The sequence below is a fragment of the Euleptes europaea genome, chromosome 21 (genome assembly GCF_029931775.1).
Source record: "Euleptes europaea isolate rEulEur1 chromosome 21, rEulEur1.hap1, whole genome shotgun sequence".
Lineage (NCBI taxonomy): Eukaryota > Metazoa > Chordata > Lepidosauria > Squamata > Sphaerodactylidae > Euleptes > Euleptes europaea.
The window spans coordinates 18926765-18951211 of NC_079332.1; the positions used below are offsets into that span (position 1 = coordinate 18926765).

Genomic DNA, 24447 nt, shown 5'->3' on the forward strand with positions numbered 1-24447 from the left:
ATTCAGAAGCAGTTTATAAAAGAGAACCTTATTTTTTAATTTTATTTTAAAAATTCATTAACTCTAAAATTAAATACAAAAGGGGAAGAAGATTATGAGGGTGCAGAGAAAGCGTGGAAAATAGTTTCACTGGGGAAGGGATTTTTTATTTTTATCATTTTTTTAAAAAATGCCAATCAAGACCTAAAAACTGGGCATTATAAACAAAATGTTGCAGAGGGAAACGAAAGGGGGGACCAGAGTGGAGAAAACTGCAGCTGTAACAATGGGAATGTAGATTCTGATAGAGGAAAGAAGTTTGACAGAACAATTTTACTATTCAAAAACTGGCTAAGGTTTTCTTTCTGTCACCATTTTCTTTCCTTCCCATTTCCAAAAAGCAAGTCAAATTTATAGAGGGCTATCTGATATTCCCCCTTTCCCCCCCACCCTGGAATCAAATCAACAGCAAAAGCAGAAAAGGGAACCCAACAGGCGAAAAAAGCCACAGCCTACAAAAATAAACCAGAACAGTCATCACACAGCATAAGAACATCAGAAAAGCCCTGCTGCATCAGACAAAGGCCCATCAAGTCCAGCAGTCTGTTCACACAGTGGCCAACCAGGTGCCTCCAGGAAGCCCACAAGCAAGGCGACTGCAGCAGCATTTATCCTGCCTGTGTTCCCGGCACCTCATATAATAGGCCTACTCCTCCGATCCTGCATCATGACCAGTATCCATTTTGACTAGTAGCCATGAATACCCCTCTCCTCCATGAACATGTCCACTCCCCTCTTAAAGCCTTCCAAGTTGGCAGCCACCACCGCATCCTGGAGCAGGGAGTTCCACAATTCAACTATGCGTTGTGTGACAAAATACTTCCTTTTATCTGTGTTGAATCTCTCACCAGCTTCAGCAGATGACCCCACGCTCTAGTATTATGAGAGGGAAAAAAGCTACTCCCTGTCCACTCTCTCTATACCATGCATATGGCATCGTAATTATGCCAATAAAGGTTTGTGTTTGTGTTTATACCATGCATAATTTTATAGACCTCTATCATGTCACCCCTTAACTGCCTTCTTTCCAAGCTAAACAGCCCTAAGCTGTTCAGCCGTACCAAATATACTCCAGACTGATGGCCAACATGTAACCCAGGCATCCTACACAGCAGGGGCGACAAGCGTTAAAAGCAGCGACTCCGTACCTGAGGGGCTTTGGACCACGGACGGCGTGGAGGTGGAGCTGGCGGCTGCCGAGTCACAGTGCCCCGTGCTCCCACTGGAGGAAGGGGACGGCGAGGAGAGCGGCGAGGGGCCGGGCTGGCTGGTGCACTGGGCGACGGCAAAACCTGCCGGCAGAGAAAGCAAAGGAGAGGATAGGGGGGAGAGGTTACCGGCAATGCAAAAGCATCCCCACACAGGAAAGAGGAAAGGTGCCCCTGTTTGCCGGGGAACATTGGCCAGCAAAACACCAGCCCATGTGTGCAAAGGAACAAGGGGGGAAAACCCACACATGCCAAAGCTAAACAAGGGGCGCAGAAATGTGGAAAAACGCAACGCTTCAATGGCAGACCAAGCACCCGAGTGGTTTTTCAAACCGTCTTCTTTGGGGAATGCTGTCTGTATTTTCTTTAATTTTTTTTACTTTGTTCTTGCCCCGCCTTATTTCCCAACGGGGACCCAAAGAAGCTCATATCCTTCTCCTCGCCTCCATTTTATGATCACAATACCCTGTGAGGTAGGTTTGCCAGAGAGTGTGTGACTGGTCCAGGGCCACCCAAGCGAAACTTCCATGGCAGAGTGTGGATTTGACACGGTCTCTCTCGGACCGTAGTCCCACACCATGACGTCGTCCCCTGAAGTGCCGCGGAGTCTCGGTTCTGGGGCACAGAGCAACGTCACCTGTGTAGGAACAGATCTGACCACTTGCCTCAAGCGGACTTGGCCTCCCCAACTAGAAGAAGAAGAAGAGTTGATTTTTATATGCCAACTTTCTCTACCACTTAGGGAAGAATCAAACCTTCCCTTCCCCTCCCCACAACAGACACCCTGTGAGGTAGGTGGGGCTGAGAGAGCTCTAAGAGAGCTGTGACTAGCCCAAGATCACCCAGCTGGCTTCATGTGGAGGAGTGGGGAAACAAATCCAGTTCACCAGATTAGCCTCCGCCGCTCATGTGGAGGAGTGGGGAATCGAACCCAGTTCTCCATATCAGAGTCCACTGCTCCAAACCACTGCTCTTAACCACTATGCCATGCTGGCTCTAGTGTACCTTCTTGTATTTTCGAACCTATACTTGAAGCATCTCTGGTGCATTCCTAAAAAGCCAATAACCTGTGAAGCAGCCCTTTCCACAAACCCAACCCCCCCCCCCGTTATTATTAGCATTTACTTTGTACTCTTTGAGTGTGAAACATCTTGAGATCCAGTGTGGTGGAGGGGTTAGATTTGGGAGGCCAGAGTTCACCCCCCCCCACTCTGCCATGGAAGGTTTGCTTGGGTCAGTGACACGCTCTCAGCCTAACCTACTTCACAGAGTTGTTGTGAGGAACAGGTAAGAGTGTGGTGAGCTGCTTTAGGGAGAAAAGTGGGGCAGAAACTTCAAAATAAGTGAACAAATAAATAAGTGCCATCGAATCGCAGCTGACTGACAGCAACCCCATATGGTGTTCAAGGCAAGAGATGCTCAGGGGGGATTTGCCATTGCCTGCCTCTGAATAGCAATCCTGATCTTCCTTGGTGGCCTCCCATCCAAGTACTAACCGGGGCTGACCCTGCTTAGCTTCCAAGATTGGATGAGGTTTTGCTAGCCTGGGCCATCCAGATCAGGGCAAGAGACAAACAGAGGTGGTCGGCCATTGCCTGCCTCTGCATAGCAACCCTGGACTTCCTTGGTGGCCACCCATCCAAGTCCTAGGGAGGGGTTGTGGCTGAGTGGAAGAGCCTCTGCTTTGCATGTCCCCAGTTCAATCCCCGGCACCGTCAGTTAAAAAGGACCAGGCAGAAGGTGATGTGAAAGACCTCCACTTGAGACCCTGGAGAGCTGCTGCCAGTCTGAGGACACAATGTGCGTGTGTGTTAAGTGCCGTCAAGTTGCTTCCTACTCATGGCGACCCTGTGAATCAATGTCCTCCAAAACGTCCTATCCTTAACAGCCTTGCTCAGGTCTTGCAGACTGAGGGCCATGGCTTCCTTTGGGAAATGGCTGTGACTCAGTGGTAGAGTATCTGCTTGGCATGCAGAAGGGTCCAGGTTCAATTCTCGGCATCTCCAGTTAAAGGAACTAGGCAGGTAGGTGATGTGAAAGCCCTCCGTCTGAGACCCTGGAAAGCTGCTGCCTGTCTGAATAGACAATACTGACTTTGATGGACCGAGGCTCTGGTTCAGTATAAGGCAGCTTCCTGTGAACTAACCAGGGCCAACCCTGCTTAGCTTCTGAGATCTGACAAGATTAGGCTAGTCTGGGCCATCCAGGTCAGGGCAAACACATAACTTTAACGGATATTTTCTCTATTTGTAATCCTTACAACAGCCCTGCAGGTATACCATCTGCTACTATCACCCCAGACTGTTTTCTGCAATGAGTCACCCACTCAATTGTTTTGGGGATTCGGTCCAGTTCCCAGCTCCCCCTGCAGCCATGGCTGGCCAGGATTTCTGGCTGGTCTCCCTTCCCCACCCCGCCAAGCAAGGGTTGGGCACAAAGACTTTTGGGACCCCGGTTTAAAGAGAACTCTAAAGTGCCAGTTCTGCTCCCAAAGACATCAGCAATCCTTTCTGAAGGCAACAACATGAACGGTTGCCACCTCCGGGAGAGACGGAAACCCCCACCTCCTCCCATTTGCCAAGCGCGGGGATCACTCGATCCTTCTTCCCAGTGCACCGGATCCCGGACATTGGCTTGGTGCAAACTTTTAGCTATCACCTGTCAGCGTTAGTTGAAGAGAGATGAGAAATCTATGATTACTTTTTCTCTCGCTGTACATCAGCAACAGGAAACAGACCCTGGGCCTGCCAGAAAACACGGTACTTTCTAAAACCACAGTTTTTCTGCAGAAGTCAAATAAATCTGTAGTTTAGGAAGACATTGACAGCCCCTGAAGCACTTCCCATCCATTAGTTCACAGCAGCAGACAGAAAGAAAACCGGGTCGATTCATGTTTTTCTGAAAAACGCCCAGAGACCAGGTGAAGCAGCTTGCTGAGAAGAGCGCCGGTTGTTTGTCATTAGGCTTGCTGGCTGGCAGGCCCCTTCGGGAAGAAGCATTCTCCAGAGCTACCCAAATATAAGCAGGCCAGTCTTCCGGGAAAGGGCTGCGCCCGCTCACTTTTTCTCCCTGGGGGCTCGGAGGGGCTTTGCTTGCCTTGCAGCATTGGGCAGCCCAGCAAGCGTCTGACAACTTACTAGACCTCAATGACTTTTGAGGGTCATTTATGACGCACGAGCAAACCAAGCAAGAAAGAAAATGAAAGCGAGAGGACAGGCGTTCTCACCACATGCTGAATAATGCACTTTCAATCCACTTTTAAGCCACTTTAGTGATCTTTTGCAAGTGGATTTCAGCATTTCACACAGTAAAACCCAGTAACGAAGTGGATTGAAAGCGGATTATTCCGGGGTGTGTGTGTGTGAAGGTGGAGCTGCCTGGCTTGCTTGTGTGGAGACTCTACTTGATCTCCAGAGGGGGAATGGCTGGGGGAGAGATCAAAGATGCCACCCAAGTTGGTAACTCTTTTGTCACAAAGGTCAAGCGTGCTGTTGAGTCACAACTAACGGCTACCCCATCCTGGGGTTTTTGAGGAAAGAGACTAACAGAGGTGGTTGGCCACTGCCTGCCTCTGCAGAACAAACCTGGACTTTCTTGGTGGTCTCCCATCCAAGTATTAACCAGGGCCGACCCTGCTTAGTTTCTGAGATTGGATGAGATTTTGCTAGCCTGGGACATCCAGGTCAGGGCAAGAGACAATCAGAGGTGGTTGGCCATTGCCTGCTGCTGTGTAGCAACCCTGGACTTCCTTGGGCACCTCCCATCCAAGGACCTCACCTAGAGTATTGTGTTCAGTTTTGGACACCACAATTTAAGAAAGATGTAGACAAGCTGGAACCTGTCCAGAGGAGGGCAACAAAGATGGTGAGAGGTCTGGAGACCAAGTCCTATGAGGAAAGGTTGAAGGAGCTGGGTATGTTTAGCCTGAAGAGGAGAAGACTGAGAGGAGTACCTGAAGGGCTGTCATATAGAGGATGGTGCTGAGTTGTTTTCTGTTGCCCCAGAAGGTGAGACCAGAACCAACAGGTTAAAATTAAATCAGAAGAGTTTCCATCTAGACATTAGGAAGAATTTTCTAACAGTTAGAGTGGTTCCTCAGTGGAACAGGCTTCTTTGGGAGGTGGTGAGCTCTCCTTCCCTGGAGGTTTCTAAGCAGAGGCTAGATGGCCATTTGTCAGCAATGCTGGTTCTATGAACTTAGGCAGATGATGAGAGGGAGGGCATCTTGGCCATCTTCTGGGCACTGGGGATGTGGGGGGGAGGTAGTTGTGAATTTCCTGCATTGTGCAGAGGGATAGACTTGGTGACCCTTGTGGTCCCTTCCAACTCTATGATTCTATGACTAACCATGGCCAGTGCTGTTTAGCTTCCGAGCTCTGATGAGATCAGGCTAGTCTGGGCTATTCAGGCAGCTTATAATTGTGTACCAGCAAATCACACTGATTCACAGCGACCCTATCCATGGAGCGTCCCAGGAGAGAGGTGAGCACAAGTGGGTAACCACTGACTTCCTCTGCACAGCCACCTCTGCCTTTCTTGACGGTTTCCCCTCCAAGTATGAACTTGCTTAGCTTCCAAGCTCTGGCTAGTCGGGACTATTTTTGTCATACTGGGTCACAGCATGCATGTCTCCTGAAGCGCTCCTCTGGTTAATCACGTTACATGGAATCTGTGCAGAGGCAGTCAGTAATATTCAGCAGATGAGGTGCCCAAAGCTGGCTGCTCCGATGCATGGGTAAACATGTCCTTCCACTGCATTTCTAGGCCGCTCTCCAGCAAGAATGCTCATTGGAGTGCACATGCTACAATGCGAGTCAGGAGAGGGTTCATAGAATCATAGAGTTGGAAGGGACCACCAGGGTCATCTAGCCCGACCCCCTGCACAATGCAGGAAATTCCAAACCACCTCCCCCTACACCCCCAGTGACCCCTACTCTATGCCCAGAAGATGGCCAAGATGCCCCTCCCTCTCATGATCTGCCTAAGGTCACAGAATCAGGATTGCTGACAGATGGTCATCCAGCCTCTGTTAAAAAACTTCCAGGGAGGGAGAGCCCACCACATCCCGAGGAAGCCTGTTCCACTGAGGAACCGCTCTGTTAGAAAGTCCTTCCTAATGTCTAAATGGAAACTTTTTTGATTTAATTTCATCCCAGTTTGTCTACATCCTTCAGAAAGAAGAAAAGCTAAGCTTCGGACCTAGTGCTCACCCAGAAGATCCGGAATCAGTAAAAGGGAAGCTGTCCCCCACCCCACGAGTAGAGCTATGAAGAACGTTCACCGATTAGAAAGAACCTCCATTTCTAATCCTACTTCGCATCTCTCTGCAGTCAGGGGGGCCCGATGGTCACGCCAAAGTTCCAGGGAAGCACACGAGACCTGCAGAACGAGACGCTGGGCGACCTTCATGAGTTAATCCGGGCTGTGGCTCAGGTTACGTGTGCTCCACACGCAGGGAGTCCAAGCGGAGAGGCCAGGAATTAGGTGGGCAAGAAAATTCTCTTTCTCTCTGCAGAAGGAACTGGAGAACTGCTGCCAGTCAGAGAGGACAATATCGAGACACACAGACCAAGAACTTGACTCAGTACAAAGCAGCTTCTCACGTTCCTCGGAACCTTTATTAATTTCCTTCGTTTCCACCTCACCTTTCTCCATAGGGGGGACCCAAAGCAGCTCATGTAATTCTCCTCACCTCTGTTTTATCCTCACAACAACCCCACGAGGTAGGTTAGGCTGAGTGTGTGAGGTTGGCCCAAGACCACCCGGTGAGCCTCTGTGGCAGAAGAGGGATTCAAGCCCAGATTCCCAGACCCTAGTTGAGCACCCTCAACCACTGTATGCCACGCTGGCTCAGCTTGGTTGTTTTTTTTAAAAAAAGAGTTATTAACAGGCATGGCTGAGAAGATGTGTATAATTCCAGATGTGTGCCAATAGTAGACGAAAAAAAGAGTTGGTTTTTCTATACCACTTAAGGGAGAATCAAACTGGCTTACAATCGCCTTCCCTTCCCCACAACAGACACCCTGTGAGCTAGGTGGGGCTGAGAGAGCTGTGACTAGCCCAAGATCACCCAGCCGGCTTCTTGTATAGGAGTGGGGAAACAAATCCAGCTCCCCAGATTAGCATCTACCACTCATGTGGAGGAGTGGGGAATCAAACCCGGTTCTCCAGATCAGAGTCCACTGCTCCAAACCACCGCTCTTAACCTCTATACCACGCTGGCTCTGCTAAGGAGAGTAGCCTTTTAGCATAACCATATTCAGACAGCACCTTAACAAACACGTCTTCCTGCAGGAGCTTCTGAGAGCCGGAAAGGAGTGCAGGGCTGGCTGAATCTGACCAGAAATTTCAGCCCTCTGCAGAATCCCCCCCCCCCGCCTCTCTTCGTGACTAGCAGGACCCAAATCAATTATGCAAAAATACTACAAACATGAGAACATTTGGCAAAATAAGAGAATATGCAAACAGTGTTATTTGCATAATTGATACAGGATGAAAATGTGACTTTTCCTTGCGGCAGAATTCCAGTTTCTTCTTTTGAGCACAGGAGACCCAGAGTATAATACCATATAATGTGAAACGGCTGGGGGGCCCCCGTCCACGGAATTTGGAGGTGCTGCCAAAATGGCGGCATGGGAGGGGGGGAGAGACACCCAGCTCTATTGCTCCTTAACAGCCGGGTTGTGTAGGTCTCTGGAAGTCCTGAACAGATGCCTGGAGAAGGTCATGGGGCAAGAGAGGGAGAATAAACAGAAGTTCCGTCCAGAGAAGACCGAGATGCTCTTGGTCAATGAGAAAGCTGCTTGAGGACCGAGGAGTTGGCCTGTCCTGGAGGGGGTTGCACTACCCCTGAAGGAGCAGATCCGTGGCTTGGGGGGGTTGCACTGCTGGATCCAGCCCGGCAGTTGAAGGCTCCAGTTTCCTCTACGGCACACAGCACCTTTTATCAGCTTTAGTTGATGCGCCAGGGTCAGCCGTTCTTCAAAAAGCCTGATCTGGCCACGGTGACCCATGCCCCAATCGCATCTGGGTTAGGTTAGAGACTAGCTTCAGAGACTAGGACACGGAATAATGTATTTAAGCTAAGAGAAGAGCGATTCCACCTAAACATTAGGAAGAACTTTCTGACTGTGAGGGCAGTTCGATGGTGGAATGTGCTGCCTTGGGGTGAGGGTGGTGTCCCTGTCTTTGGAGGTCTTTAAGCAGAGGTTGGATGGCCATCTGTCAGGAGCGCTTTGATTGAGAGATCCTGCATGGCAGGGGGGTGGACTGGATGGCTCTTGTGGTCTCTTCCAACCTTGTGTGATTTTGTGCTTTTTGTGATTACCAAAATGCACTTCACGCAGGGCTGCCCCTGAAAGCGCACAGACAGCCTGAGTCAGCAAGGCTCCCGTTGACTCCACGCATTAGTAACGCCTTGGGACTTAACCTAACCCTCCCCAAAACAACACCCTTTACCTGCGAGCTCAGAGGCAAACCAAGAGGTGCATTTTAGGAGTTGGTATTTGGTAACATACTCGTTACGCCTGTTTGGTTTTTGAAGGAGAGCTGCTTCACCCCAACAGAATGAATCATGATTATTGTTTGGACTCGAATCACCTTATCTGAACCGAGGCCCTGGTGGGGGCTTGAGATGGGAAACTGCCGTGGGCAAGGGGGTGGGAAGCCATTTTCCTCCGCGCCAGATTGGCCAGGGATCCTGAAGGATTTTTTTTTTTTTTGCCATCTTCTGGGCATGGAGTATGTGCCACTGGCTGTGTGTGTGGAGAGTAAGGTAGCTGTGAATTTCCTGCACTGTGCAGGGGATTGGACTAGATGACCCTGGCAGTCCCTTCCATGATTCTAAGAGCAGACTCGGTTTTGGGTCTGATCCAGCACGGCTGTCCTGATGTGGCAAAACAGAACTGAGCCAATAAGGAATGCTGTTCTTGCCGTCCCTGTAGCCTCATAATTGAGAGAGGCCCAAGGCTGGTTTCAGGTATTTTGTTTCCCCGTGGATGGTCTACCCAACCCCCCTGTACTGCTGCCAGTGGGGTCTGCACCAAGACCCGCCTGCTACGGGGTGGCAGATAACAGCAGTCTCCTCCCATGATGCTGGTTGCCGGGAGTCAGTTGAGCCCCTGTGGGGCAAAGGTGTCCTCCTTGTTCGAAAGATTTGACATTTTTCAACAATGAGCCAGTCGTTCAAGAAGGCCCTATTTCAGTACTTTTCAATATTTATATAAATGATCTGGATGAGGGTGTGGAGGGACTAGTCATTAAATTTGCAGATGACACCAAATTGGGAAGAGCAGCTAAGACACCGGAAGATAGAGATAGAATTAAACGAGATCTGAACACACTGGAAAAGTGGGCAGATGCGAACAGGATGCAATTCAACAAGGATAAGTGCCGAGTTCTCCATCTGGGTAACAAAAATGAGGGACACGCATACTGGATGGGGGATACACTTCTGGGCAGCACTGTGTGTGAACAAGATCTTGGGGTACAGGTAAGTTAAATATGAGCAGCCAGTGTGATACAGCAACAAAAAAAGGCTAATGAGATATTGGGGTGCATCAATAGAAGCATAGCATCCAAATTGAAAGATCTCATAGTTCTACTGTACGCCGCATTGGTCAGGCTGCACCTGGAGTATTGTGTGCAGTTCTGGAGGCCTCGCTTCAAAACGGATGTGGACAGAATCGAGTGGGTGCAGAGGAGAGCGACGAGGATGACCAGGGGCCTGGAGACCAGGCCCTGCGAGGAAAGGTTGAGGGAGTTGGGAATGTTCAGTCTGCAGAAGAGGAAGTTGAGAGGGGACTTGGTTGCTCTCTTGAAGTATCTGAAGGGCTGTCACTTAGAGGAGGGTTGGGAGCTGTTCCTCTTGGCTGCAGAGGATAGGACTCACAATAATGGGTTTAAATTGAGGACGGAAAGGTACCGGCTGGATATTAGGATTTTTTTTTTATAGTAAGAGTTGTTTGACAGTGGAATCAGCTACCTAGGGAGGTGGTGAGTTCCGTCTCACTGGAAGTTTTTAAGCAGAGGCTGGACAAGCACTCGTCAGGGATGCTCTAGGCTGATCCTGCATTGAGCAGGGGGTTGGACTAGATGGCCTCTATGGCCCCTTCCAACTCTATAATTCTATGATTTTGCTGGCTTGGCAGTGCTTCAATCAAGTCACAGATCTACATGCGTACAAAGCCACCAAGGAATCAGTCTAACTGGCAAATGAATGAATAAATAAAATTATGAAATGTGTCTTCCTGAAGCAGCAGAATGGAAACCGATTCTCCCCCTTTGCAAAAACACTCATTTGCTGCCCTGCGTCGAGTTCATCAATGCAGCGAATGCTGGACTTCGGTGAAAATTCATATACCTTTCCTCTCTCGTGAGGCATGGTTCTGAGGTCAGACCACAATCCAAGCAGAGATTCCTGGCAAGGTATAAACTGCAAATTTATCTACCAGCTTACAGGAAGCAAGTGGGAATAACGAGACAACAGAGGTACCAGGAACGGGAGCCCATATTTCAATCCTGAATGGGAGGCATAGCTAAGTCCTGAGAGCAGCGCGGTCAAACCTCAAAAGAAAAGCATCTGTATGTTTTCAGACGAGACACAGGGAGGAAGAAACCGCTTCAGCTTCCGAGATGTTTCCCATCAGGCCCAGGGACAGGCAAAAGGAATGGCCATACGTAGGCAAGGAGGCTACGGACGCACAAATGCCACCAGGTTCTTGGAAGGATACTTTTAATATGCAGATGCTTAGAATGAACACAAGCCGAAGCCTGTGCCACCCCCTCCCCGTCTGTGTCACATGAACACATGAAGCTGCCTGATACTGAATCAGACCCTTGGTCAAAGTCAGTATTGTCTACTCAGACTGGCAGCAGCTCTCCAGGGTCTCAGGCAAGGGTCTTTCACATCATCTACTTGCCTGCTCCCTTTAACGGGAGATGCCGGGGACTGAACCTGGGATCTTCTGTATGCCAAGCAGATGCTTTATCACTGAGCCACTCCCACCCCGTCTACGTCACAGTTAGAGCGGTTCCTCAGTGGAACAGGCTTCCTCAAGAGGTGGTGAGCTCTCCTTCTCTGGAGGTTTTTAAGCAGAGGCTAGATGGCCATTGTCCTGACCTGGATGGCCCAGACTAGACTGATCTCGTCAGAAGCTATGCAGGGTCAGCCCCAGTTAGTATTTGGATGGGAGACCACCAAGGAATACCAGGGTTGCTGTGCAGAGGAAGGCACTGGAAAACCACCTCAGTTAGTCTCTTGCCATGAAAACCTCAAAAGGGGTCACCATAAGTCAGCTGCGACTTGACAACACTTCCCACACACACAGATGGCCATCTGTCAGCAATGCTGATTCTGTGACCTCAGGGAGATCATGAGAGGGAAGGCATCTTGGCCATCTTCTCGGCATGGAGTGGGGGGGCCACTGGGGGTGAGGGGAGGGGCAGGTAGTTGTGAATTTCCTGCATTGTGCAGGGGGTGGGACTAGATGACCCTGGTGGTCCCTTCCAACTCTATGATTCTAAGTCGGCTGCAACTTGACGGCACTTTACATACACACATACACAGATTTTTAAAAATGCATACAAGCCTCAGATGGTTCTGCTGTATCAAACACACCGGTGACATCTGACAACGCTTGGAGAAAGGGCGGTGGGCAAAACCAATGAGCTACATCCCCCTCCAACCATTTCAACGCACGTTAATTGGCCCTTGTGCCATCCCAAAGCCTGAAGGGAACACATTCGTCACCCGCTGGACGGGCCTCTACTTGCCTTGCATTCTTTACAGCTGAGAAAGGCAAAAGCACTCAGCAGTTCCCCTGGGACTGATTTAGAAATCCTGATTTAGAAAACTGCAGAACCACAGTTTCTTTCCCCCTCCCTTTTTTTTTTTCAAAGCAGGATTCCAGCAGAAGCGGGACGACACACAGAGGAGGGGGGGGTTTAGGAAACTGAGCTGTGAGCTGTCACTTACTCCAGAGTCATTCCTGAGTAACTTTACCCACCCTCCAAGAAGCCCAGATTGCCCCGTTCGAAGGAAACCAGTCACCACAAACACTTGGGACGTGATTAAGAAGAAAGCTTTCTCTCTCTCTCTCTCTCCCCCCCCCCCTTGCCTCTCTTCTGCTCTAAGGCAGGAACATGCTTCAAAGCTCACCCTCCCGATCCCCCGGGGCCACCTTCCTTTGAAGAAGAGACGGGAAGTCAAGAGAGACGTGGTTATTCCCAGAGCTTCACAGAAGCCCCTGCCGGAGGTGAGGAAGTTTTCCCGGCTAGCAACTGCCTTGTAAAGGAAAAGGAGTCTGCCCCGCTGGGCCATTAAGGTCGCTGTAGCTCCAGGCCGGCCACTGATTTCCCTTTTCCTTTTTAGCCCGATGCTGTTCTGGGCAACCACAGTTGTCTTGGGGGGTCAATTTCCGTCCCAACACCTTGTCGACCAGAAAGAGAGGGAGGGAAGAATAGCAATGTACAGTCCCACTACTAAAAGCGCCCCCTTCTCCCCCTTGCTTTTGTGCTGCTTGTAAAAGTACTATCCAGCCCACCCAGTTAAGTTCTGCCCTTTGCCCCCACCTTCAGTGGTGGGGTAGGCGGCGACTAGAGACAGGGCCTTTTCCGTGATGGCCTCTTGCCTCTGGATCGCCCTCCCCCTTGAGGCTCGCCTGGCACCTACTTTAACTTTGCTTCATCATTACCTTTATTAGGCATTTACATCAGCATACAGTAAACAGAGTTGCGAAAATGGTTAAAACAGGTTACATTAAAATGACATTACTTAGAAGGATGAACAAACTGCTCGCGAATCCTTTGTGCAGACAGGAGAAAACTAGCTACTTGTTGGGTGACAGAGGGGTTTCTATCAGATAAAAGGTACATCACTGACTGCTGATCTGAGAGACTCTGATCACTGGGCAGTAGGGGTTTAATATAGGTATTCCTTGGCCTCATGTAAAGCTCGCAGTACAACAGCACGTGGGTTAAGTGTTCAGGATCCCCAGTCTTACATGGACAATGCCTATCAATAAAAGGGATTTCTTTGTATCTTCCTTGTAGAATAGCTGAAGAAAGAATGTTGAGTCTAGAGAGCATGAAAATTCTGCGAATGTCCGGTGACTCCAAATAAGACAAGTAGGAAACTGTAGCTCCCTAAGTCGGAGTAATATCATGAAACATGGGGGAACAGTGTCTATTAGCTAGGGAGGATTTCTATATCTAGTAGGCGCTGACGTATCAATCTAAATGCTTGCTCTTTCCCAAGCATCAAAAGAGAATCAAATGGAATACCGACAGATTTGATTTTCCTGATAATTAATTTCGACCACTGGCTTATGTAAGCATCTCCCAGCAGTGCAGGAATATAACCAGGATATTCAGTTAGAAAGTGCAGACATAACCAGAACTTAATGGTCTGGATCCAAGCCCTAGTCTCCAAAAACCCCTGTCCTGTCTCAAGGCACAAAGCTGCATACCCAACGCAATTGGGGACACCAAGGACACGACGTAAGAAAGTGGACTGAATCCTCTCAATGTCCTGATTACAGGCACTTACCCAAATAGGAACTCCATATAGGAGTTGGGAGATGGATTTAGCCTTAAACACTCGTAAGGCAGCCATAGACACAAAAGAAACGAATTGTGGCCTCGTTATTGCGTTTAGCTGAGGACACAGCATAGTTCCTGTGAGTTGTCCAATTGCTGTTGCATTGGAAATTCAGGCCCAAGTATCTTAATTGTTTCACTTGTTCAATTTCGTGCCCAATAATTGTCCAACTGTGACGCCTCCAAAATTTAGAGAAGACTAGGATCTTAGATTTCTTGTAATTGATGGATAATAAGTTGGCATTGCAATAGCTTACAAACAAGGACAGCAGCCGTCTTAGCCCCTTCTGTGTTAGTGATAATACCACAGCATCATCGGCATACAATAGTAGAGGGATGGAGGAAGGGCCCAGCTTGGGGAAGTGGCCATCTACTGTTCTTAACATTGAATCAAGGTCATTTATAAAGAGGTTAAAGAGATAGGGGGTCAACACACACCCCTGTTTCACTCCCTGGTTGGTAGAAATATCTCTAGTTAGCTCACCACGTGAGCCATGTCGAACCTGCCAACTAGTTGTTAAGTGCAATTTTTGGACAAGGAAAAGAAGTCTCTTTTCTATTGAGGTTTTGCTCAGCTTGTCCCTCAGGAGTTTCCTGGGTATAGAATCAAAAGCACTCTTTAAGTCAAGGAAGGCTGCAAAAAGTTTCTTCCCACCAGGGCCACTGTATTTCTCAGCCAGATGGGCTAGGGTAACACAGTGGTCTAAAGTAGAATGACCAGTGCAAAACCCAATCTGTTCCCTATCCAGGATTTAAAACTAGTCATCCATAATGAAAGTTTATCTAAAAGGTATCTTGTGTATAATTTGCCAATGATGGACAGGAGGCTAATGGGGCGATAGTTATCTACCTGATGTGAGTCCCCTTTTTTATAAATGGGGACTAAACTTTTCTTTTAGGCACCAGGCTAAAACACACCTTTTAAACCCAGGCTTTTAATTAGGGGTTTTATCACCTTGTTAATGGTCAACTTCTGTTTTGTGGATAGTTTTTATGCTGCGTATCCAACAGCTCTTCTTTTGAAGGGCTTGGGTGTTTTTATATTGCTGGTTTTAATTGCAAGCTGACTCAAACTGGACTGGGGAAAAGCAGCATAGAAATATTCTAAACAAACAAACAAATTCAACCTGATCATATGCATATCCCTCTCCCATAATACTAGAACATGGGGTCATCTGCTAAAGCTGGAGGGTGAGAGATTCAAAACAGATAAAAGGAAGTATTTTTTCACACAACGCATAGTTAAATTGTGGAATTCCCTGCCCCAGGATGTGGTGATGGCTGCCGGCTTGGAGGGCTTTAAGAGGGGAGTGGACATATTCATGGAGGAGAGGGGTATTCATGGCTGTTAGTTAGAATGGATATTAGTCATGCTGCATACCTATTCTCTCTAGTATCAGAGGAGCATGCCTATTATTTTGGGTGTGGTGGAACACAGGCAGGATGGTGCTGGTGCACTCGTCTTGTTAGTGGCTTCCTAGAGGCACCTGGTTGGCCACTGTGTGAACAGACTGCTGGACTTGATGGACCTTGGTCTGATCCAGCAGGGCCTTTCTTATGTTCTTCTGTACTACAAAGTCCCACTGGGTTTAACGGGGCTTATTCTCAAGTAACTGTACACAGAAGTGGATGCTTTGAATGCGGACGGTTGCTGGAGCCGTAGGGTAGAAGGGTCCACCCCTGTAATTTGGGGGAAAATATGTGAATCTTGCCATGAAAAATGTGTTTGTCTTTTCAAGTGCCACAAAAGTCCCTCACTCTTGGGAAAACCTGTCAGCCCTCTCTGGTTCCGAAAAAAAAAAAAAAAGCTTTTGGTTAGGAATTCAAACTGTACGTGGCACCGCTCCTTCTAGCAGCAGGTGGAAGCTCAGAGGGTGAGCAAACCCAATTCACATCCTGCAAGGATCTCTTCAGAGGAAGAGGGGTGTCTGTGGGGGGGGGGCTCTTCCTCCTCAAAAGACCCCCAGGCATTTATATAGCTTGTAAAAGTCACACCCTGGTGACATACAGCCCTGGAATGGGCCCTAAAACTCCTGCTTAATAAACAGGAGTCTTCTGGCCCCTGCGTACACCCCCAACTTGCAGAACTAGAAATTTAAGGGCAGGCAATTAGACCTTCTAACATCATCCAAATTGCCTGCTAAATCTCATGCTGACATAAAAATGTTGATGTTCCTAAGAGATCCTTCACTAACCAGCGTGGTGTAGTGGTTAAGAGCGGTGGTTTGGAGCAGTGGACTCTGATCTGTAGAACCAGGTTTGATTCCCCACTCCTCCACATGAGCAGTGGAGGCTAATCTGGTGAACTGGATTTGTTTCCCTACTTCTACATATGAAGCCAGCTGGGTAACCTTGGGCTAGTCACAGCTCTCTCTCAGCCCCACCTACCTCCCAGGGTGTCTGTTGTGGGGAGGGGAAGGGAAAGTGATTGTAAGCCGGTTTGAGGCTCCCTTAAATGGTAGAGAAAGTCGGCATATAAAAACCAACTCTTCTTCTTCTAGTTTGGGAGGGCAGTCCAGGAGGATCTCTCTCGCATTCTCTAACTATTTGCAAACACCATTCAATCCTCATGGGCCTCATTCAATCACCTTGATGGCACATCCAAGAATTCTGCAATGTGAACATGCATGAGCAGCCTTTCTTAGAGCCTCAGCTCCCATCTTGATGCTGTGGAGAACGGGTCCATTCCAGCTGGCATTCTCCAGCAGCTTTTGACAGTGGGATTCTAGCCCCTTGATTTGAGGTCTGCTAGCAAGACCCAAATGGCAGGGAAGAGGGCTGCTTTTCAGCACTGCGAACCATCCTAAAGGATCATCTTCTTCCACATGCTCCCAGCCTCTGATTTTCACTGGAGGCCCTGCTGGTGAAGGCAGCCGATGACTAGGAGCCTTTGATTAGGAGCCGATGATTTGGGGACTTTTCAGGCGTGGCACCCAAATTTCAAAAAACCTTCTGCTTGGAAATGCTAATTTTCTGGCATGGTGTAAAAACCTAACTTATTTTGCCTGGATTTTAGGAGGCACTTTTATTTCTCTACCTCTGACGCTGATCTCGGTTGCTGCCTGTTTATTTCCATGTTGGTGATTGATTACTGGGTTTACTATTTATAGTAGTGTAGATTTTAATGTCATTTTTCTTTTCAGCACTGACTAGATTCCCCTTTTAGCATTTTAATTAATTTTGCTGTTTCTGATGTTTATCATAAGCTGCTCTGGGAACCAAAGAAGGTTGAAAGGTGGGATGTAAATGATTTAAAGCAAAATAAAAAGCAAAACTTTGTATTTGAACAATCCAGCTTTAATCCTGATGTTAAGGTACAATTTTGACACTGAAACAATATAGCGGACAACTGAACATGTGAAGTCTATCCAACCCATTCCTTCTCTCCTCTGACCAGCAGGTGCCCAGGGAACCAGGAAGGGAGATGCCCCCCCCCCCCATCCCATTTGTTACCCAAGAGTCCTTAACTGGTGATGCTGCAGATTGAACCTGAGACCTTCTGCATGCAAAGGCCCTCCCTCTGATCTGTGGATCGAAATATTTATTCTCTCTACAATTCAAAGAGTCTTTCAGTAGCAACAGCTAGACTTGAGTCCAGGAGCACCTCAGAGGCCAACAAAACCTTCGGTCCACGTGCTTTCGATAGTCAAAGTTCCTTTTGTCAGATTCAAGTTGTCCCATCTGATGAAGGTAGCTTAGACCCTCAGAAGCTTAGACTTCAAAAATCTCGGTGGTTTCTAAGGTGCTACTAGACTTGAATCTAAGCTGTTCTACGGCAGGTCAACATAGCGACCCTCTGAAACTATTTTCAGTAGCAAGGCAGGAAATTTGGAGTTCGGCTATTTGCAAAATCCAAAAGCAAACGTTGAAGGCCTGAGCGTCGGACGATCAGAGGCCAGCAACCCAGAGCCGCAGCATCCGGAGAATGCCCAAAGAGAACGGCCACTACGCCTTAGCGGTGGGCTTGTGTGGTCAAGAGCCCCCCACCTGGAGCCAGGGTCTGTCTGTTACCCTCGGCATTCTCCCCAGACTGATCAATAAACGCTCTGCCAAAGACCATATAACGTGCAATTAGCGGATAACTGACTGCCACCATTCCTACGCATGTTGGCTACAAAACTAAACCCCCTCCTTTTAACTAGTTAATCTTTCGCTAACGTAGAGGTAATTAAGAAGGGACCTGTTTAGCACCACAAAATTCATTATGCCTCCTGAAATGCGGTGGCAGGGGAACAGGCTGAGGAAACAGGAATTGGTCTCACCACACACCCAGAAAAGAACCCTTAATGTGGATTTATAGTCCCCTCCTTTTCTCCACATAGCTCATTTGGTTGGAAGTTCAGCGTTACATTTATGAGCACTTATCAGACGGATCGCCGTGTCTTTTACAACTTCTGTGGAAGCCGGTGTGTAACCCTGAGAAGCGTCTGCCAAAGCCGGAAGGGCTCATCCTCTCCACAATAATAACTGTTTAGCAAATTTCCTTAAAAGGTGCCGGGTGAACCTGAGTGGTTTTACAAGGGTGGAAAGACGGAAAATTAAAGGGATCTTCGCCTTCTGCTTCGAATCCGATCCCTGCTCTTCGTCAGCAGTAATCACTGTTGTCCCCCCGCCTCGTTTCTGCACTTATGTCCTACATTTTAACCTCCCCCAATTTTTTAATGCAAGGCCTTCTATTGCAGGTTCCCATACAGGACAGTTGCCGATCAGTGTTAACCAAGGGTATTTATTCCCACTCTGTGGAACCCTCTGATAACGTCCGCAGCTGGTTCTCTGGAACGTCTCGTCTTCAAGCGAGAAATATGAGCATTTCCACGACGAGCCTAGACTCTTTTGAGGCCTTTCTTCTTGAGAGCCCCTGCTTATAAAAGAGATTTACTCTCATGTAATGAAAACGCTCTCGGCATGATGCGTCACACCACACCGGTCGCCTGCGAAACCTGCACTGCGCCTGGCACCGGGAGAGCAATTGGAACAGGGGCTGGCCGCTTCCGCTGGGAGAGCTCCAAGAAGACTTCTGAGCGAGTGCAGAGTGAATATTATTGGCAGGCGTGGCGCCTTGCTTCTTACCAGGTGGCTCCTGCACCAAGCCTGGGGAAGAGTAAAGCTTGCAGCTGGTATAAGTTAGGCAAATTTGCCTTTCTGCACTTCCTATGCTTTCTCCCATCATGGGTAGTGGGAAGGATGTCAAAATCCCTGCCTCCATCCACAGCATTTTGTGAAGCGGTTCCTCCAGCTTCTGAGATTTCAGCAGGCACCGGATACCCAGTGTGGTGCAGTGATTAAGAGTGTCGGACTAGAATCTGGGAAAACTGGGTTAGATCCCCCACCTGTGCCATGGAAGCTCGCTGGGTGACCTTGGGCCAGTCACTCTCTCAGCTTAACCTACCTCACAGGGCTGTTGTGAGGCTAAAATGGAGGAGAGTTGAACGATGTAAGCCTCCTTGGGCCCCCCACTGGAGAGAAAGGTGGGGTATAGATGAATTAAATACATAAATAAATACCAGTGAAATACATACCATCTCAACCAAGAGGCTTAGAAACTTTTAACGCAACAGGATTAAAACTTTTGTACCCCCAAACAGCACTTTTTTTGAGCTCCAGGGGGCATCACAGCATACAGACGCCCAGTGTGGTGTAGTGGTTAGTGTTGGACTAGGATCTGGGAGACCCAGGTGTGAATCCTGACTCTGCCACGGAAGCTCACTAGGTGACCTTGGGGCAGGTCACACACACTCTTGGCCTCGCCTACCTCACAGGGCTACTGCAAGGACAAAACGGAGGAGGGGAGAAAGATGTAAACCACTGGGGAGAAAGGCAGGGTGGAAATAAAGTCAATAAACAAACCAAGACCTACGAGGAAAGGCTGAGGTAGCTGGGAATGTTCAGTCTGGAGAAGAGAAGGTTGAGGGGGGACAGGATGGCTCTCTTGAAGTATCTGAAGGACTGTCACTGAGAGAAGGGCAGGGAGCTGCTCCTGTTGGCAGCAGAGGATGGGACTCGCAATAATGGGTCTAAATTGCAGGCAGAGAGGTGCCAGTTGGATATTAGGGAAACATTTTTATAATAAGAGTAGTTCATCAGTGGAATGGGCTGCCTAGGGAGGTGGTGAACCCCCTCTCACTGGCAGTCTTTAAGCAGAGGCTGGCACTTGTCAGGGATGCTCTACGCTGATCCTGCATTGTGTGGGGGGTTGGACTAGACGGCCTCTATGGCCCCTTCCAACTCTACGATTCTATGATTCTAAACAAAACCACACACCTGCCAGCCCCACCGCCCCCCACCAACCCTGGTATATACTCCCCTATGATGTAAATGTTCTTCAAAGTAACATGGGAATTTATACATCCTACAAGGGATTTACAGCTCTAGGCAATCATCTCTGCAATCCAAACAGCAAAAAGTCTACAAGATGAAGCTGACTCTAAACAGATCAGGACAGTGGAAAGGTATCAAAGTAGGGGGTTATAACAATTGAAGGAGACAGTTCTTCCTTTGGTGGAGAGAACCCTTTCGTCAGCAAAAAAGCACCTTTGGATCCAGCCCATGGGATTCAACTTGCATGCAAAAGAACCAATAGCACTTGGCAGAGAAGTTAAATACTTCTTTATATAAATCCTGGCCTGGATGGTCCAAGCCAGCCTGATTTTTTTAGATCTGGGAAGCTAAGCAGGGCCAGCCCTGGTTAGTACACTTGGATGAGAGACCAAGGTCGCTAAGCAGAGGAAGGCGAAGGAAAACCATCTCTGCTTGTCTGCCCTGACTTGGATGGCCCAGGCTAGCTCAATCTTGTCAGCTCTCAGAAGCCCTTGTTAGTACTTGGATGGGAGACCACCAAGGAAGCCTGGGGTCACTACGCAGAGGCAGGCAATGGCAAACCACCTCCATCTGTGTCTACCACAACATGGATGACCAGCCTTTTCAGGGCTTGGAAGCTAAGCCTTGGTTAGTACTTGAATGAGGAAAGGTTGAAGGAGCTTCATATTTTTAGCTTGGAGAGAAGACTGAGAAGTGATATGATAACCATCTTCAAGTACTTATATAGAGGATGGTGCCAAGTTGTTTTCTGTTGCCCCAGAAGGTTGGACCAGAACCAATGGGTTGAAATTAAACCAAAAGAGTTTCTGCCTAGACATTAGGAAGAATTTTCTAACAGTTAGAGCGGTTCCTTAGTGGAACAGGATTCCTCGGGAGGTGGTGAGCTCTCCTTCCCTGGCGGTTTTGAAGCAGAGGCTAGATGGCCATCTGTCAGCAATGCTGATTCTATGACCTTAGGCAGAGCATGAGAGGGAGGGCATCTTGGCCATCTTCTGGGCATGGAGTAGGGGTCACTGGGAGTGTGTGGGGGGGAGGTAGTTTGGAATTTCCTGCATTATGCAGGGAGTTGGACTAGATTACCCTGGTGGTACCTTCCAACTCTATGGTTCTATGATTCTATGAATGGAAGACCACCCAGGTAATCCAGGGTCGCTACAGGAGCAGGCAACGGCAAATCACTTCCGAATGTCTCTTGCCTTGAACACCCTACAGGCTCACCGTTAAGTCGGCTGTTATTTGACTGCCTTTTCCAAAGACAAACAGGAATAGAACACAGTTCAGGGTACGTGTCCAGGGTTCAGTAAGATCTAAGCCGTATGATACTAAATGGCCCCCACCCAGAAGGCTGCTAACAGCATCTTGGGAAAGAGGTTAAACATCCGAAACACAGAGAAAGAAGAACAAACACCAGACTGACTTCCACATGATAGCGAGAATCACACCATCACAGGGACAGAACATTTTGGGGCAGGCGTTATTTGCAGTTTTATTGTATTCTGTATGTTCGAAATCTGAATTTGTAAGCCACTTCGAGCTACGAGAAAAGGCAGGGTATAAATATTTTAACAATCAACCCTGCGTCTAATAAAGTGACCGTCGACATACTTGAGTTGGGATTACCTTGAAATGGAGCACAAACCCAGGCGCCATGAAGAAAACATTTTCCATTGCGAGAAAGGAGGAGTATAAATAAAGCAAATAAATATGCACTGGCATGCTGAAGTGTAAAAGCAAGCAAATCAACCCCCAAAATAAAATCCTACTTCCAATTAATTAAATGACAAGAAAAAGCCAGAAAGGCACCAAGGAAGCAATTTAACGCTACCTGCGGGTATATTCTTTCTGTCTCCTCTTCTTGAAGCTTTAAGAACCTGAGCGGTAACACACAGTCCGTGCCAGTGAGGACTTACCTGGGACTTTGTCAACAGACGCAAACACAGAGCGCTGGACGGCCGGGTCGCAGGTGCTCCGCCTCGCCTGGTCATAGAACCGGAAGGGCAGGTGCTGAGCTGTGGTGGCTGAGCTGTGGCCAAAGCCCATCACCTCGTTGGAAGGCTGCACTGGCAGGTCCAGGAGAGCTGCATTCGAGGGCAGACAGGTCAAGTCCCGCTCGGCCACAGAATGTGTGCAGCCCCGCCCTAACCAAGCCCCGCCTCGCTTCAACGTTCAGCCCCAAAACGTTGTCATAGAATCACAGAGCTGGATCTAGTCCAACCCCCTGCCCAATGCAGGAAATCCTCTGCCCCCCACACACCCCCAGCAACCCTTACTCCATGCCCTGAAGATGGGGGAAAAAAAACCCCTCCAAGTTCCCTGGCCAATCTTGGGTGGAGGAAAATTGCTTACTGACCCCAAAGTGGCAATCGATTAGCATTTCCCCGGGGCATGTAAGGAAGGGCCACGAGAGCCAAACACTGACGCAACCCTTCCTGCCCTCCCTCTAATGATCTGCTGAAGTTCACAGAATCAGCATTGCTGACAGATGCCCATCTAGCCTCTGCTTAAGAAGAGGAGGAGTTGGTTTTTATATGCCGACTCTCTACCACTTAAGGAAGAATCAAACCGGCTTACAATCACCTTCCCTTCCCCTTTCCACAGCAGACACCCAGTGAGGTAGGTGAGGCTGAGAGAGCTCTAAGAGAGCTGTGACTAGCCCAAGGTCACCCAGCTGGTTTCATGTGGAGGAGTGGGGAAAACCAACCCGGTTCACCAGATTAGCCTCTGCCACTCATGTGGAGGTGTGGGGAATCAGACCTGGTTCTCCAGATGAGAGTCCATCACTCCAAACCACTGCTCTTAACCATTACACCACGCCTGAAGCTTCAGTTCATTCCCTTCTTGCCAACTGTCTCTTATCGGAGGATCGTTTCAGAGGGGAGCCATGTTGGTGTGCTGAAGAATAGCTCGTTTCGAGTCCAGCAACACCTTAGAGACCAACTAGACGTTCAGGGAATAAGCTTTGGAGAGTCAAAGCTCCTTTCGCCAGACACCCAGAGAACTGTGACGCTGGAAAGCTTATTCCTCGAAAACCTTGTTGGCCATATATCTGACATAGGTTGCTTTGACTCTTGAAAGCTTATACCCCAAACATTTTGTTTGTCTTTAAAGTGCCCCTGGAGTCAAAACAACTTTCCAGAGACCTTGCAGCATTGCCCATGCATTCAATAACTGCAACAAGAGCCAGGGCGGGGGTTGTCCCATGTGAAAACGGCCCCTTGGGGAATTCCGGTGCATGAATCGAGCAGGCTCCAAATCCGACTGTACCTTTGAGGCTCCAAATTCGACTGTACCTTTGAGACGGATTCCCAGGGGGCGCATGCTTTTGAGCATCAAAGCTCTCTTTGCCAGATACCGGACGAAGGCCTCTGGCAAAGGGAGCTCTGGCTTCCGAAAGCTCATGCCCTGAAAATCTTGTTGGTCTCAAAGGTGCAACTGGATTCGAATTTTGCTCATCTACTGCAGACCAACACACCTAACCCCCTGAAATCATTTTTAAAGGTAAAGGGAGTCCCCTGTGCAAGCACCGGGTTATTCCTGACCCATGGGGTGACGCCACATCCCGACGTTTACTAGGCAGACTATGTTTATGGGGTGGTTTGCCATCGCCTTCCCCAGTCATCTACACTTTACCCCCAGCAAGCTGGGACCTCATTTTACCGACCTCGGAAGGATGGAAGGCTGAGTCAACCTCGAGCCGGCTACCTGAAGCTGACTCCCGTCGGGATCGAACTCAGGTCGTGAGCAGAGCTTTTGACTGCAGTACTGCAGCTTTCCACTCTGCGCAGCGGGCTCTTTTTTTAGGCACTGATTATCTGTCAATATATTCGTTGACGTGCATTTTATGCTGTTGGTCCATGACAGAAAGCAACACGTCAAAGAGAGAGAGGGAGGAAGAAGTCGGCCAACCTGGAGAGGGCTCACCTGCTATCCTCTGCATCTTCATGCGCCGTGCCTGGATGCGGCCCTTGGCCAGGCGTTGCTTGGCGATGATGCAGCGGATGTGGTCGGAGAACACAAAGGTGGCCTGCAGGATGGGGAAGGGCTTGCAGTGGGGGCTGGAGGCCGGCTTGTGGATGACTATGTTCAGTGCACGGCTGTCATCTTCGACTCCCGTCACTTGCATGTCCTGCAGGGGGAAGGACGGACAAAACACCGTTGGGGGAGGGTGGTGTTGCTCGGCGGAGCGACACCGTGCTTCCGTAACCGCTAGGCAATGAAACTGAAGCCAGTCAGGGCACGAGAGAGACTCATGGCTTGGTGGCAGAGGGCATGCGGTGGGACCAGG

General features: G+C 48.9%; 1 protein-coding gene across 1 annotated transcript in view; it reads right to left on the reverse strand.

Annotated features, from left to right (window-relative positions):
• Window positions 1-24447, reverse strand: part of CLEC16A (C-type lectin domain containing 16A) — a 122148-nt gene that overhangs the window by 11632 nt on the left and 86069 nt on the right. The window contains exons 20-22 of the mRNA XM_056866272.1: window positions 24084-24288; window positions 22073-22240; window positions 1188-1331 (exon numbers count right to left, since the gene is read on the reverse strand). Of these exons, the coding sequence (XP_056722250.1) occupies window positions 1188-1331; window positions 22073-22240; window positions 24084-24288 (517 nt within the window). The remainder of the gene's footprint in view (window positions 1-1187; window positions 1332-22072; window positions 22241-24083; window positions 24289-24447) is intronic.